At 48.1% G+C, this 16,064-nt stretch overlaps 2 protein-coding genes and 1 pseudogene across 2 annotated transcripts in view; 1 reads left to right on the plus strand and 2 right to left on the minus strand.

Annotated features, from left to right (window-relative positions):
• LOC122424048 (apolipoprotein L3-like) overlaps nt 1-16,064 on the plus strand; it is an 87,913-nt gene that overhangs the window by 13,203 nt on the left and 58,646 nt on the right. The window lies entirely within an intron of this gene.
• Nucleotides 920-16,064, minus strand: part of LOC122424050 — a 28,505-nt pseudogene continuing 13,360 nt past the window's right edge.
• On the minus strand, nt 13,675-15,349 carry LOC122424037 (elongation factor 1-alpha 1-like). The gene has a single exon (XM_043441645.1). The coding sequence runs from the start codon at nt 15,347-15,349 to the stop codon at nt 13,961-13,963; it is 1,389 nt and encodes a 462-aa protein (XP_043297580.1). The 3' UTR covers nt 13,675-13,960.

The following is a 16,064-nucleotide window of genomic DNA, read 5'->3' on the forward strand; positions in this document are numbered from 1 at the left end:
TCTTCCTGACCCAGGGATCAAACCCACATCTCCTACATCTCCTGCACTGGCAGGCAGATTCTGTACCACTAGCACCACCTGGGAAGCCCACTATGCACCTACTATCATATGATACCAGAGATAAGGCTGATGTCCAGAGAGAGTACATGGATCATTGGTAGTCAATGATTAACCTAGTGAATAGCATAAAATATTGGGGAATATTGGAAAACTAACAGATTTCTCTGGACATGGTTTATCTTTCCCTTCTGAGACACCGGTAGATCTAGATGAGATTAGTTTAGAAAAGGGGTCTCATTTAGTTCAGAGAATCGTCAGAGTCCAGTATAGTTCTGGGTTAATCAGAGACCAAAGAACCTTTGTAAAGAGAACTAGCCTTGGGAATCAAGCAGTTCTATTTTGAATTAGCATGTTTTAGTCAAAAGTATGGAATTAATGATAAGAATTAGTTAGGAATTTCTGCAATGTCCTCCAATGCCAAGTGACCACTAACATCCTATTTCCCACTACTCCTTGATGAGAGGTAGAAGGCATAAAGAATATTGCCAGCTATAAAATAAACTGTACTCCAACGCTTGTGAATCCTAAGATAAATATTTTTTTAAATAGAAGAAACTCACTGAATCAAATGATTGCTAAGCAGAGCAAATGCAGTCTACATAAAACTAACGTAAGAAACCTCTTAATTACACAGGAAATCAATGGAAGGATTAATGATTTTAAGAGAAGAATAATTTTTGCCATAGCCCCACTGGTATGAATGATGTCTTCATGAGCCTGGGCCACCTTCCCCAGTGAATACTGGGGACCTATTACTGGTCTCAACCAACCAATTTTCATTCTGACTTGGAGGACTGCTGCAAACTGCTGAAATTCCTCCTTGGAGGATGAATGGAGAGCTACTCTTTTATGCTAGATTCCTTTGTCATGGATCCTGTGGGTTTATTTCAATAGAACCTCTGCTGCCAACAACTGTTACTTGTCCTCCATGTGACAAAAAATTTAAATCTTTGCTAAGATTTACATTAGCAAACATTTCAATAATCACATCAACTCTTTTTTCACCAACAGATTTCTTAATTTTATCAATATAATTAGCTTCTTTGTGATTAAACACTTAGCTCCATTTTGCAAAAAAATCATTTGTCCTTCCTCAGTAGTAGCTGTGCCCAGAATCTTTAAGCCATAAGCTCTAACCATTTGGCCTGCTGCTCTTCCAGCTCCTCCACGAGCCCCAGAACACTTTCTCCAGCTTTCACAGGCACTGTGGAGCAGACTCAATAAGCAGTAAAACATGAGATGCTGATGGCAGCTCCTTGTTTAAAGTCCAGTTTTTGGGGGACACGCGTGAACAGTGTGATGGGCTCCCGGAGCAAACTCGGCGTAGCCCCCAGAGATCATCCTTGTAGTGAATGTCGCCTTTCTTGAAAGCAGATAGGTTCTCTCCAGCAGCTTCTACTATCCCAGCCATCTCTTAGCTAGGAGTATAAGGCAGAAGTGGTTTTATACTGTGAGTGCCAGAGCAAATATATACATCCACTGGGTTTACACCACATGCTTGGACTTTGTTAGAACCTGGTGGTCTTTCAAAATTGGTACAGCGACATCCAACTGGAGCTTCAGCACTTCAGGTCCACCAAATTCAAAAACTCAAATAGCTCTCTTCAGCTTCTATTGCCATGGTCATCTAGACACCTGTTCTAGAGTGGATTGTCAAAATCTGTGAGCCCTCCCCCAGGTTACACAGGGTTAAAAAAAAAAAAAAGCTACCCAATACCATTTATGATCCACCACAAAATCTGTCCTTTCCCAGTGACTCAGACAGTAAAAAATCTGCCAGCAATGCGGGAGATCTGGATTTTATGCTTAGGTTGGGATATCCCCTGAAAGAGGGAATGGCTCCTCACTCCAGTATTCTTGCCTGGAGAACCCCATGGACAGAGGAGCCTGGCGGGCTACCGTCCACGGGGTCACATAGAGTCAAATAGGACTGAGCGACTAACACTTTCCCTTTTTCTCTTCACAAATTCTTCTAACCTTATTCCCTTTCCTCTCATCTAGATATTGAGATCTTCTTTGAGGAAGTCGCTGAGTGTCTCTGGGACATACTCAGCAGGGAGGAACTGCTTCTCCTGCTGACTGAATTCCTGAGGAAAATTGAGGCAAAGGCTGGTTTGTCCAGGTAACCTCTACAGGTGCATTGGTGTGTCAGGAAGGTCACCCACATGCCGCGGCATCAGAATAGGTTTCTCCTAGCAGGCACACCTCCTCCAAGCAGGACCCTATGGAGGTAGGATGTTCCTTCTCAATATCTCATGAGGAATGTTTCTTCCATGTCATTTGCTGGCAGTGAACAATCTCAGGTTGAGAAAAGATGAAACCAATAAGGAAGGGGCAGGTTATGTGACCTTGGACTAGTTACTGAGCTATTCTCTGCCTTCGCTTCATCATCTGTTCAGTTTTATTGTGAGGATACTGAGATCTTGCATGCAACAATCTTCCCATAATGACTGATACAGAGTAGGTGCTCGATCAGTATTAACATTTAAAAAGCTTATTGGGAAGAATTTTCTTTCTGGTGATGAGAACCAACCAGAATTTCCTATGGGACAAGTCCGAACATCCTGATGCCATCGTTTGTATTACTCTGGCTTCTCCCTAGATAAAGCCTTTCTAGTCTCCATCTTAGGAACTGTACCAACCCTGCAGGATCCTGCTAGCCCATAAACCAGAGATGCTAGAGAGAAACTGGGTGGAACTGATGGGATCCTGGATCTATCCCTGCCCACCTCCTGGGTTCTGGGCTTATGTGTTAGAGTTTCAGATTTGCACGTGTCCAATGGGAATAGTAATTCAATCTGATGGCCTATGGTGATGGCCTCAGAGTGAATTGCAGGGTCAGAGATGGGGAACCAAGTGAAATCATCTCATCCAAAGGCCCAGGGAGGCCTAGACAAAGGTCAGACCCAGGGGTCAGGGTGGAGCAGAAGGTCCAGGTTGGAGGACTAGTAGGCAGGCTTGGGCAGCAGGACCAGGACTAGAGTGAGGAGAGTGGGCCCCAAGGACACAGAACTGAAGGGACTGTGACTCTAACAGAGGTTCCGGGAGTGGGAGCGGGGACATTTCTTCCCTCCCTGACGGGATCCCCTCATGCTGGGCTAGAGGGCCCTGGGTGACCGTGACTGCACACCCTGCCTGGGACCTGGCTTCTCACTCCATCTGGGACCCTCTTCTAATCTGCATGGAGCCGCCCTGACAGTGGAAGGCCGTGTGGCTCAGTGAGCCCTCCAGGGTCACAGTGAGTGGCTGCGACTGTGTGTCATTTGAGGGATTCTGAGGAGCCTCACGCATCCCCACCCAAGAAGAAAACGCTTCCTCCACCAGCTGTGCAAGTGCTGGTCTCTTCTGGCTCAGCCATTCAGATGGGTGTTTCCTCAAGCCTCTTGAACCTTTAGAGGTTCCACAAAGTTGCACATGATATTGGGGTGCAGTCTCATGAAGCTGTCACAAACCAACATGTGACACCTGAGAGGTCAGAGGCGCTGGGTCAGGAGTCAGTGAGGTGGGCTGGAGAGTCCAAGAGGAACCAGCAATACATCTCCTGATCTCCAGGCAGCTGGGGCAGTGGATGGACTCAGGGACCTGCTGCTAGGAAGGTCAAGGGCACAAGCCTTAGAAGACAGCCGATGGCAGACTAGAGGACTGTTAAGGTGCCTCCTAATTCTGACTTTGGGGTTTTGGGGTTTTTTTTTTTTTTTTAACAAATTCTAAGTCATAGAGAGAGCCAGTCTGCAAAGGATGAGGGCACAGTGCCCAGGACTATGCTTTCATCTGAACCAACGGCAAATTTAGGGGATCCCCAAAACCACCCTCAGGTTTGAGAATTCCCTATGGAAGAGACAGGACTCACTGAGAGCCATCATGATCCCAGTGTATTACAGGAAGCCTGTGGGTTTCCTTCAGCCACAGGGCAGAGTCTGGGCGGATTTCACACCTGAAGCTTCTATTGTCCCCAAGATTTGTTACTTAGTTCTGTAGCTCAGTGAGTGGCAGGGCACAGGGAACACTGCCTGCCAGGGACACTCACCCATTTAAAAAAAAAATTATCCTGACTTGTGGTCTCCAGCCCCTCCCAGAGGTCAGACTAATGTCCTAGAGTCCAGCTCCTCCAGAGGCCCCATCACATGTCTCCTTGTCAGACTGAACAGTGGCCAAAAGGCCCAGGCAGATGAGGACACTCGTATCAGCCAGAATATTCTGGGGACTTAGGGACCACTTCCCAGTAACCAAGGGCAAAGATCAGGTTGACTCCTCACTACACACTGCTGCAGCTGCTGCTGCTAAGTCGCTCCGGTCGTGTTCAACTCTATGTGACCCCATAGGTGGCAGCCCACCAGGCTCCCCTGTCCATGGCATTCTCTAGGCAAGAACACTGGAGTGGGTTGCCATTTTCTTCTCCAATGCATGAAAGTAAAAAGTGAAAGTGAAGCCACTCAGTCGTGTCCAACTCTTAGCGACCCCATGGACAGTAGCCAACCAGGCTCCTCCGTCCATGGGGTTTTCCAGCAAGAGTACTGGAGTGGGGTGCCATTGCCTTCCCTATCACCACACACCGAGGCCCTTGAATGCAGGTTTTCTGCTCTAACACCACTTCTCTTCTTTCTCTGTGGAGTTCCCACTCACCAACTCTTTCGAAGTGCTGGTGTTGACCTGCCTCTGAGACGTCTCTACCAAATACATTTTTTTTTGGCTGAGCCACACGGCTTGTGGGTTCCTCGTTCCCTGACCAGAGACTGAGTCATGCCCGAGGCAGTGGGAGTGCAGAATCATAACCTCTGGACCACCAGGGAATTCCATCAAATATCTCTCTTAAGTTATGAGTATTCTAAGGTGACTATTGCTTAGCTGTTAGAGGATTTAAGAAGTATATGGAGACTCTACAACGTATAAAACCTGTGTTTAATGTTGAAAGAGGAAATTCTATGTTTGTAAATTTCTTTTCTAATTGATTTATAGTACTATCTCTGTATGTATGCAGAATAGACATTTGGGAACCTATTTTACAGACAAGCAAACTGCCTTTCTAACCCCTTGACCTTCACTGTTACAGGGAAGACATGAATGCACTACATGAATATCTGAATGAATTGAAAGGAGACTTGGCTGGGAAGGACCAGGAAACGCTCCCAAAAGAGCAGCTGGACAGGAGGAGGTTTCTGAAGAAGTTTCCTCGGGTGATGCAGCAGCTGGTGGAGCTCATAGGCAAGCTCCGGGAGCTTGCAGACAATGTAGACAAAGTCCACAGGGACTGTACCATCTCCAATGTGGTGAGCCACAGCACCAGCGCTTTATCTGGCGCCCTGACCATCCTTGGCCTGGCTCTGGCACCCGTGACAGCCGGGGCCAGTGTGGCACTCTCAGCCACTGGGATAGGGCTGGGAGCAGCGAGTGCTGTGACCGCTGTGGCCACCAGCATCGTAGAACATGTAAGTAGGTCATCAGCAGAAAACAAAGCCAGTCAATTGATGTCAATTGCTGTCAAGAAATGGAAGGTGCTCCTAGAGGTACTCAAGAGCAACCCCAAAATTGTTGACACAACAGAGCAATTGGCAAAAGCCAAGAAACACCTTGAAATAAATATCCATGCCATGGAGACAGGTGAAGCCAACCCTGACTCTGCAGCCAACGCAAACATCCTCGTGAGCCCTGGGAGAATCTCAGCCCCAGCCATCCAGCAGGTAGAGGCAGCTTTCAAAGGCACAGCTTCGGCAGTTACCAAAGGAGCCCAAATTGTGAGTGCAGCCATTGCAGGTGTCTTCCTCCTGATGGATGTGGGCTTCCTGGTGAAGGAGTCAATGCACCTTCACAATGGCACAAAGACAGCATCAGCTGAAACCTGTGGCAGCAGGCCAGGGAGCTGGAGAGGAAGTTGGAGGAGCTCATGCAGACCTATAAGCATCTGCAAGAGGACCCAACTCCACCACCCCCAGAGCACTGAGGGTCCAGGGACACATTCAGGGTCAAGGTGTGGAGGCACCTTGTTAGGGGAAAAAGGAGAGTGAGACAAAATTGTTGGAGCTGAGGGTTAGGAAACTGGCATTTCTGCAGCTGAGCACAGGAGGGGAGGGTTGAATGTAGGTGATAGATGGGGAGAGAGGAGGAGCCTGGATTAAGGGAGGAAGGGAGACTAGAGAATGGGCAGGGGCCGAGGGATAAACCTCTTATTTTTTTCATACTATGAATTTTATTTTGTATTGAGGAACAGTCGATTAACAGTGGTGTGATAGTTTCAGGTGAACAGTGAAGGGACTCAGCCATACACATACATGTATCCATTCTCCCCTAACTCCCTTCCCATCAGAAACCACTTACTTGGAACTAAAGAAGTCACTGAGGACAGAATAAAAGGAGAGGCAGGGGAACTAGCAACAAGAGACCAGAAATACAAAAGGGTTGAAAGAGGGAGATAGAGAGGTAGGATTGTTGGGATCCAGGAGAAGTAACAGGGGCTGCTCTATTGCCCTTCCCAGGGTTTGACGCCCCAGCAAGAAGAGTCTCCTCCTGGTTTTGGTCTCTAGCCCTACTTCTCCAACAACTCAGCTTTGATTCCAGCATTTTATCTTAATTAGGCTGTGACTTCTTTTGTCTGCTTGTTTCTTTAATCGAAGTAGAGTTGATTTACAATATTCTGTTAGTTCAGGTGTACATCGAAGTGATTCAGTTATACATAATCTATGTATATATCTATATTCTTTAAAATTGTTTCATTACAGATTATTATAAGACACTGAATATTATTCCTTGTGCTAGACATTAAGTCCTTGTTTCTTTAATCTGTTTTATGTATGGTAGTGTGCATCTGTTAATCCCATACTCCTAGTTTACCCCTCTCTCTCTTTAGTAGCAAGTTATGTTTTCTATGACTATGAGTCTGTTTGGGTTTGTTCCTAAGTTCATTTGTACTCTTTTTTTTTTTTTGGAAATGCCAAGCAGTTTGTGGGATCTCAGATCCCTGACATGGGATAAATGTGGCCATAGCAGCAAAACCACCAAATTCTAACCACTAGACTACCAGGGAACCACCTAAACTATTTCTTGGATTCTCCATATAAGTGAAATTATATGTCTGTCTTTTCTGCCTGACTTACTTCACTTAGTATGATCACCTCTAGATCCATACATGTTACTACAAAAGGCATTATTTCATCTTTTTTTATGGCTGAGTAATATTCCATTGTTTGTATGTACCACATTGTCTTTATCCCTTCATCTGTTGACAGACATTTAGGTTGCTTCCATGTCTTGGCTATTGTAAACAGTGCTGCTATGAACATGGGGTGCATGTATCTTTTCAAATGGGAACTTTTTCTTTTCCAAATATATGCCCTGAAGTGGGGTCGCTGGATCACATGATAGCTCTATTTTTAGTTTTTAAGGAATTTCTTTACTGTTTTCCATAACGACCACACCAATTTACATTCCCAGTAACAGTATAGGAGGCTTGCCTTTTCTCCATATCATCTCCAATACTGATTGTCTGTAGACTTTTACTTGATGGCCCATCTGATTGGTAGGGGATGATCCCTTATTGTAGTTTTGATTAGCGTACACACAGGATGAGATGGTTGGATGGCATCACTGACTCAATGGTGATGACTTTGAGTAGACTCCAGAAGTTGATGATGGACAGGGAGGCCTGGTGTGCTGTGGTCCATGGGGTTGTGAAGAGTCGGACACGACTGAATGACTGAACTGAACTGAACTGAATAATTAGCAGTGTTCAGCCTCTTTATATGCTGGTTAGCCATCTGTATATCTTCTTTGCAGAATGTTCTGTAGAGAACTTCAGGCAGTGACTTCTTGATGACAATGGTGGTGATGATGGTGGTGGCAGCAGCAGTGATGACAACACAGTGGATGGAGCATCTGACAAGTATCCAGGTGCCCTTTGAGTTCAGGGTGCACTAAGAGACCAGTGAAGTTCCCATGAAATTCCCAGTGTTGTGTAGGAACAGAGATTGATTTGGGAAAATAAGAAAGAAAGAGGAAAGCAGAAGGCACCAACAGATCGGAACTATGCGGTGTGTCAAAGAGATCAACCAGCCTGGGGCCAACAGACAAGGCCTGTCTGACCCTCAATTTCCTCCTCAGTTGGGGATGAAGCAGAACAAGGTATTCTAGGATTATCTACCTCTCTCCACGTTGTGTTCTATAGACTTTAGTTCAATAAATATGAGCTATTCACTGAGGCTTCCTTGCATTGATTGATGAGCTCAGCTGGGCTCCAGATGCCTGACCTCCTTCCCCATGAGCCCGTCTCCCAGGGTCTCAGGAAGCACGTCCTCCATGGCTCCTCCTGCCTGCCCACTGGGCTCCCATTCAGTCACTTCCCTCAGAACCTGGAGGCCTGCAGGCCCCGTGGGACACCTGAGGGAGCCCGTGTCATCTGAGCTGAGCATGGGGATGCTCCTCCTCCAGCCACAGGGACCAGGATGGACACGGGGCACCCAAGGGTGATTGAGAGCAGAGGGCTTGTGTGCAGGTATGAGAGAGGGTCAGCCGTAAACAGAGGGGCAGAGGGAGATAGCACATCCCTCATGCAGGCTGCCTTCATGTTTTACCAGGACTCCTGCAGGAGCTTCCAGAACAGTCTTTTTGTGTTTACCTCGGGGCACTGCCCTGCCTCACCTGCCTATTCCCCACATGGGACTAGAATGACTTGATCTTAGCCCTACCTGCTTCCCCTCCTCCACGGCGGCCCATGACTCTGAGCACATACACTCAAAGCCTCCCTGCAGCCTAGCCTGCTGGAGCCTGTGGTCCCTCAAAGGCAGAGCTGGATGCCAGACTCACTCGATCCCCAGGAGCAGGACTGAGGGGCTGGGGGAAGTGGGCAGGTAGGAGGGAAGGTCCATCCAAGGCCATGTTCTGACCTGGTCACCCATCTGGGACTGCACCTGCCTGGACCTTCTGAGGAGCCTTCATGGGATGCCTCAGGCTCCTCCTCTCCAGGGAGGAGAGGGGAGCATCTGGGTGTTTGTCTCACCCCCACGGGCCTGCTCCACACGACACCGACTCTCTGTGTTTCCATGTGTAGAGCATGTGAGTGCCTAACAGGCTCCCACACCTGGATCCCAGGGCAGGAAGCCAGAGACGAAGGACCTGGAAATGATCCCAGGACGTCTCCTAACTCCCTCCCCATGTGCTGCACAGCCTTCTCCACACTTTTGTCCAAACCTCCCTCTGAAGACTTTCCTCAGTGCCTCTGACTCCCTCTCAGCCCATGTTTTCCTGAGGCTCCAACTGGTCCTCTCATTCTTTCTTGAAGACGTCAGCAAGTCATGGCCATCGCCTGCCTGACCTTCGGAAATGTGAGTTCATTCCTTCATCAGTTCTTCCTCAGTTCCTGGAGAATTCCCATCCTGCACAGACTTCTCTGGGCAGGTTTCAGACACCGGGTACAGAAACACTCAGTGTCCCCCCATCTCCCCTGAGCCCTTAGAGCTGGACCCCATTGAGCTCACTGTGTGGCTGAGGCAACTCCACAGTGACGTGTGTAAGGTGAGAGCCCTGTGGTTCTGAGCACAGAGACTGAGTCTGGCTGAGTGAGCGCAGAAGAGCGTGCACTGGGAGGGAAGAAGCCCAGGTCAGAGAACAGAAAGGCGTCCCCAACGTGCACAGTTCAGGGAGGACAGGACGCAGGACAGGTCCCCCTCCAGGATCCCACAGTCTGGCCGCTGAGGTCCAGTGAGCAGGGGCTTAGGTCCAAACACGTGGAATCTCAGTGTTTCAAGTGTAATCAAGTTCCCAGGAGACAGAATAACTTGGGTCTGGGGATAGCATCCTTGGACTAATAGTTCAGGCTGAAGGATGAGGAAGATGAATGAGTAACAGGGACCCAAACCCTGGGGCAAATTCTCAGGAAGAGAGGCTCCAGATTTAGTGCTTCCTGGGTGCACATGTGCCCTCTTCCCAGACCAACAGAAATGACTCTCTTCACACTGTTCTGGGTCCAACCACCCCACACACGATAGTAAGTACACTGCCCACTTCTCTAGCTGGAGACAGACATGAATCATTGCCACCTGCTGCATCTTGCCGTGATGCCAGGGAGGAAGGGCCCTAGTCCATGCTAGTGCTTCTCCTGTTCCATTGGGCTCCCTTCTCAGTATTCTGCATGTATGTCATATATGTGCAGGCAACAAGGAGTTACAGTAGAGACCCTGGCCTCCAGGAACATTGCTCCCCTGACACCAGTCTTCACTGGGATCCCACTCCCTGTTCCTCTTTGCTGAGGGGAAATTCACCCCTGCAGATCCTGGGCTGGGCCATCGCTGTGTCAGCACCATCACCTGGGTCCTTATCAGGTCCTCACTGCCCCTCTGAGAGCAGGTGGTATCACCCCCATGGAGAACAGGAGGAAGCCGGGCCCAGAGACAAGGAGAGTGGCTGAGGACCCTGCTTGGGAAGGGTCATCCTGGTGGGCCCTCTGGGTGCCTTGAGCCTCCTCCCTGATCCATGTTGAGCTGATTGGTCGGGAGAAGTCAGGGTGTCCTGTTCCCAGAGGAAGTGAATCAAGCAAGTGGTGTTTCTATAGCACAGCTCATCCTGGGCCCAGGGCAGTGTACCCACCCCACTGGGAGCCCAGACCTTGCAGCTGTCTGTCCCCACCTGCTGTCCTGTCCCACATGGGGAGAGACGGGCAGGAATCTGTGCTACACACATGTGCCCGCCACCCAGGACCTGCGTGCCTCCGGGCAGGGCCTCTGGTGACAATTTCATGTTTCTCTCATGCCTTGGTGCTGGGCATCTTTAACATCCTGCGCCAATCTCTCAACAATACCTGGAAGTTCATATTAACTTGTTCTTTTCCAAAGGGTGCTGTCCTGGACCTCACACCAGTGACGACAGCTGAGTCTGGGCAGAGCCCTCCCTCCTAAAATAGGGACATTGTTTTTGAAAGACAGCAGACGTGTTATGACCAACCATTCTTTAACTGATAATTAAAGAAGCTGTATATTTCATTATGAAAACGCTAAAACTAACAGTTCAGATTCAGGAAATGGGGTAAAACCTAGAGAAGTAAAATAATTCCCCAGTAAGATTATTGGACATCTCCCTACAGTGCAGTTATGTTTTTGGAAGCAAACCTCAAAAATGTTGTCATTTCTTCTGTATATACTTTAGTTCATCCCTATATTTTAAAAAGGTCTTTGCCTGGTGGCCAGACTCTAAAGAATTTGCCTGCAAGGCGGGAGACCCGAATTCTTATCCCTGGGTCGGGAAGACTTCCTGGAGAAGGGAAAGGCAACCCACTGCAGTATTCTTGCCTGGTGAAGTTCATGGAGAGAGGAGTCTGGCGAGCTACAGTCCATGGCTTCACAAAGAGTTGAACACAGCTGAATGACTAACACTTTGCAAATGTCTAAGTTTTCTCTACCCATATTGTTGGAATTTAGGCTCTTGCAACTTTCTTCATTTTAAATAACACTGCAGTGAACATATCTGTGTATGAAGTTTTCGCCTCACCTTTGAGGCTGTTTTTCTGGGTGTGGGCCCTGCAGATGACATTGTTGGGGTAAAGGGAATGAGCGCTTAAAGACTCCCTGTGTTTGACTCATCCCCCCCCACCCCACCCCACCCCCGCCACCAGCCTCCCCGGGTGTCCCTGCAGGCTGAGTGTGGGGTTGGACGGGTGAGAAGATGGAAACAGGGGTGGGGGTAGGGTGGGGGGAGGAGGGATTTGCCAAGGGATTCACGGTGTGTTGGTGGCAGGTCTTCCTTCATGGAGCCTGAGACGGAGTGGACTGTGTCAAGAAGGACATGGAATGTCAGGACTGGGCTTCTGTCTCTAAGGGGGTCAGCTGGAGGTGGAAATAGTCCCAGGGTTGGGCTGGTGGGCAGGTTGTTTGTTTGACTTGAACCACTCAGAAGTGACAGCTTTGCTTTCAGTTTTGTTTCCCAGAGTATATCTGGGCACAGAGGGTGTGTGTGGTCATTGCAGAGATGCACAGTCGGAGGCTGCATCTGCACAGCTGAGAACATCTGGATCTTGTTCACACTCAGCGAGAGGAGGATCACTGGGTAAGCAGTGCGGAGAGGCCCTGCCCATCTCCCCGTCCTCAGGATGAATGTCTGAGAAAGGATGATGTCACTAGTTGACAGAAGGGAACTGGAAGCTCAGAGAGGTGAGGTCATGGCTGAGGCAGCAGGTGAAGCAGGGGCAGAGCCTGGATGTGGAGGCAGGTGTGTCTGAGGGCTTCCTCCCACCTTGGGGCTCCTAAACAGAGCAGAGGGAGGGCGGCACCCGTCCCGGTGGACTCAGCTCAGCACATGGACCCCTGAGACGTGAGCAGTGAGCCCAGGAGGAAGGGGGGTGTTGGGTGTGCTCAGTACTTTGGGAAACTGAAGGAAGCAGAAGGGTGGAGGAGGTCAGGGGAGTCAGAGCCTCCCTCCTATGACCTGGCCTCCTTGAAGCTGCCCCCGGGGAGCTAGGCTAGGGCTGATGGGGGAAAGGGGATTTTTTTTTTCAGTTACAAGGAATCGGGGTTTGTTGAAAAACCCTGCCTCTGAGTGCCAGGCTCAGTGCCAGTCCCTGGGGGACTCTGCCACCTGGAGAGAGACAGGAAACCAAGCGGGGAGTCAAAGGGCGTTGGCTTCCTATGTTCCCTGGGCCCTCTGCTCAGAATGTGGGTGATGGGTGGTCCTGTGTGGGGAAGATGGCCCTGGTAGAAGAAGAAGGGCTCACTGCACAAGGTCCACATATAATCCCTCTGTTGCAATATTAAGATAAAAAGCCAAACTCTACAGACATCAGTTTAATAGGAGGGGCATGAGCTTAAATCTATGTTTTTTACCAGCAGAGACAATCCTAGAAACTTTAGGTTGTTAAAACCACATTTCCACCCCTCCCTCGTACCCATGTCCAAAGGCCTGGTCTTGGCCTCCTCTCTGCACACAGAGAGCTGTGTGACCCTGGGCAAGCTACCTCCTGGGGAATTGGTTGTTCTATTCTATTACTAAGTTTTTAAAAGCTGATTTCCATGTTTCCCTGTGGGTGCAGATGTTTTTTCTGACCTGGTTTATGGGATCCTTGGCAATTTTAAATTCCAAGAGTCCAGTAGGTCAGAATTTCCTTTATATCTTGTGGAATGTGTGTATTTAGAAAGGTTTCCTCAAATCAATGTTTTTTGTTTTTTGTTTTTTTTAGCCTCCAGCATCTTTTATTTTTCCTAGAACCTGTATACAATTAACTCTAGCAGGGCAGTACTCAATACTGTTTAAGCCTCACATTTTAGATTAACTACTTATTATAAATGTGAATGCACATCCTCATAACTGGGAAACTAAATGACATATTTACTCATTTATGTAACCATACAAAATTTTATATGCAACAGGAGCTTTTATACTATAGAATCTGACCTTACAAATTAGCTTACATATAAAAGTTACTCTTTGCTCATCTGTCCTAATCTAGAAAGTGTTGCACCAATGCTTAAGATGTCATTAAAACAGATGAGTTCTCTCAACACAAGGTTAACAAACCTGAAGCTCCACCCTAGAAATACAAATGCATAATTTGAAAATTGTTTTACCAGAAATAGCTTATGAGCAACTCTTACCAAAGTAGTACTATAGGGAGTTACAGTGTTGACCAGAAGAAGACACAGGTTTCTCATTAAACTTTTTTTAATGGGTCTCAAATTCTGTGACAGATTTTTGGTCAAGTTGTTTTCATTAAAAAGTACTGATTTTAAAAACTAATAACTTAAACTGCCACACACAAAACATATGGTCCACAAAAACATTCTCCTTTCCTTCTGAAGGTTTTACGATGCATTGTTATCATTAACCAGACTTCTACTATTAAACTTAAATGGCCAATTGAGACAAACAGTTCTGAGACCGTTCTTCCACCACTGATTAAGACTGGGGTGGCAGGTATTGGGGATAATATTCATTTAGCCTTCTGAGCTTTCTGGGCAGACTTGGTGACCTTGCCAGCTCCAGGTGCCTTCTTGTCCATTGCCTTGATGACACCCACAGCGACTGTCTGTCTCATGTCACGCACAGCAAAATGGCCCAGGGGAGGATAATCAGCGAAGCTCTCGACACACATGGGCTTGCCAGAAACCATATCAACAATGGCAGCATCACCAGATTTCAAGAATTTAGGGCCATCTTCCAGCTTTTTCCCAGAACGATGATCAATCTTCTCCTTCAGCTCAGCAAACTTGCAAGCAATGTGAGCTGTGTGACAATCCAGCACAGGTGCATATCCAGCACTGATTTGGCCTGGATGGTTCAAAATAATCACCTGAGCTGTGAAGCCAGCAGCTTCCATGGGTGGATCATTTTTGCTGTCACCAGCCACATTGCCACGACGGACATCTTTGACAGACACGTTCTTGACATTGAAGCCCACATTGTCCCCAGGAAGGGCTTCACTCAGTGCTTCATGGTGCATTTCTACAGACTTCACTTCAGCTATTACATTGACTGGAGCAAAGGTGACCACCATGCCAGGTTTGAGAGCACCAGTTTCCACACGACCCACAGAGACAGTGCCAATACGAACAATTTTATAGACATCCTGGAGAGGTAAACGCAAGGGTTTGTCAGTTGGGTGAGTTGGTGGCAGGATGCAATCCAGAGCTTCAAGCAGGGTGGTTCCACTGGCATTGCCGTCCTTATGGGTGACTTTCCATTGCTTGAACCATGGCATCTTAGCACTTGGCTCCAGCATGTTGTCACCATTCCAGCCAGAAGTTGGCACAAATTCTACTGTGTCGGGGTTGTATCCAATTTTCTTAATGTAGGTGCTGACTTCCTTAACAATTTCCTCGTATCTCTTCTGGCTATAGGGTGGCTCAGTGGAATCCAATTTGTTAACTCCAACAATTAGTTGTTTCACACCCAGAGTATAAGCCAGAAGGGCATGCTCACGGGTCTGCCCATTCTTGGAGATATCGGCTTCAAATTCACCAACACCAGCAGCAACAATCAGGACAGCACAGTCAGCCTGGGATGTGCCTGTAATCATGTTTTTTATGAAGCCTCTGTGTCCTGGGGCATCAATGATGGTAACATAGTACTTGCTGGTCTCAAATTTCCACAGGGAGATATCGATGGTGATACCATGCTCACGTTCAGCTTTCAGTTTGTCCAAGACCCAGGCATATTTGAAGGAGCCCTTTCCTATCTTAGCAGCCTCCTTCTTGAACTTCTCGATTGTTCTCTTGTCGATCCTGCCACATTTGTAGATCAGATGGCCAGTCATGGTAGACTTCCCTGAATCTATGTGCCCAATGACAACAATGTTGATGTGGGTCTTCTCCTTTCCCATTTTGTCTTAGGTTTAACGGTGGTTTTCATGACACCTGTGTCCTAGTGGCAAACCTGTTGCAAAAAAAGGTCAATGTTATTTTACATGCTTCCCTCAGTCCCTTCAGTTTTTTCTGTCTGGTTTACACCGGATCGTTTTGAATGATTGACTAATTAGGATCTTTAGTTTCTTCTTCAACTCTTCTCCATTCTCTTCTTCATTGTCCCCCTTCTACCCTCCCTCCCTTCCTAACTTTCACAGGGGGACCTGGGCTTGTGCTGTGTCATCAGGAAGTTGGTTGTTTCATGTCCCCAGAAGGGGTCCCACCCCTCATATTTTGGCCAGGCTGTGACGAGGAGGGTGGAGGGTGCCCAGAGACCCTGGACAGGAGGAGCAGCAGAGAACAGACAGGGCCCCTGATGATGTGGGTAGGGTTCTCAGACCTGGAAGAACTGAGCAAAAAGGAAACATGACCAGGAAAGTGTGACCTTCAAGAGGAACTATAGAGGACTGGGGGAAGCTGTCAGAGGGAGGCTTGGAGCTGGGCCTCCAGGGAAAAGTAACCCGTCACATAGTGAGGCCAGTGGGGAAACACGTTTCATGGGGAGGGGCAGCCTGTGCCAAGTGAGGTGTCAGGCTCCTGCAGCAGGCCCTGTGGAGACAGAGAGTGTGAGGAAGACAGGAGCTGGGACAGTCGGGAGGGTCTGGGTGCTGGGCTAGGGACTTTCTTAACACC

The sequence above is a fragment of the Cervus canadensis genome, chromosome 21, assembly GCF_019320065.1.
Source record: "Cervus canadensis isolate Bull #8, Minnesota chromosome 21, ASM1932006v1, whole genome shotgun sequence".
NCBI classification, from domain to species: domain Eukaryota; kingdom Metazoa; phylum Chordata; class Mammalia; order Artiodactyla; family Cervidae; genus Cervus; species Cervus canadensis.

Bases quoted from the DNA above. Each gene is read 5' to 3' on its own strand.
- LOC122424037 (XM_043441645.1), bottom strand. From the start codon at position 15,349: ATGGGAAAGGAGAAGACCCACATCAACATTGTTGTCATTGGGCACATA.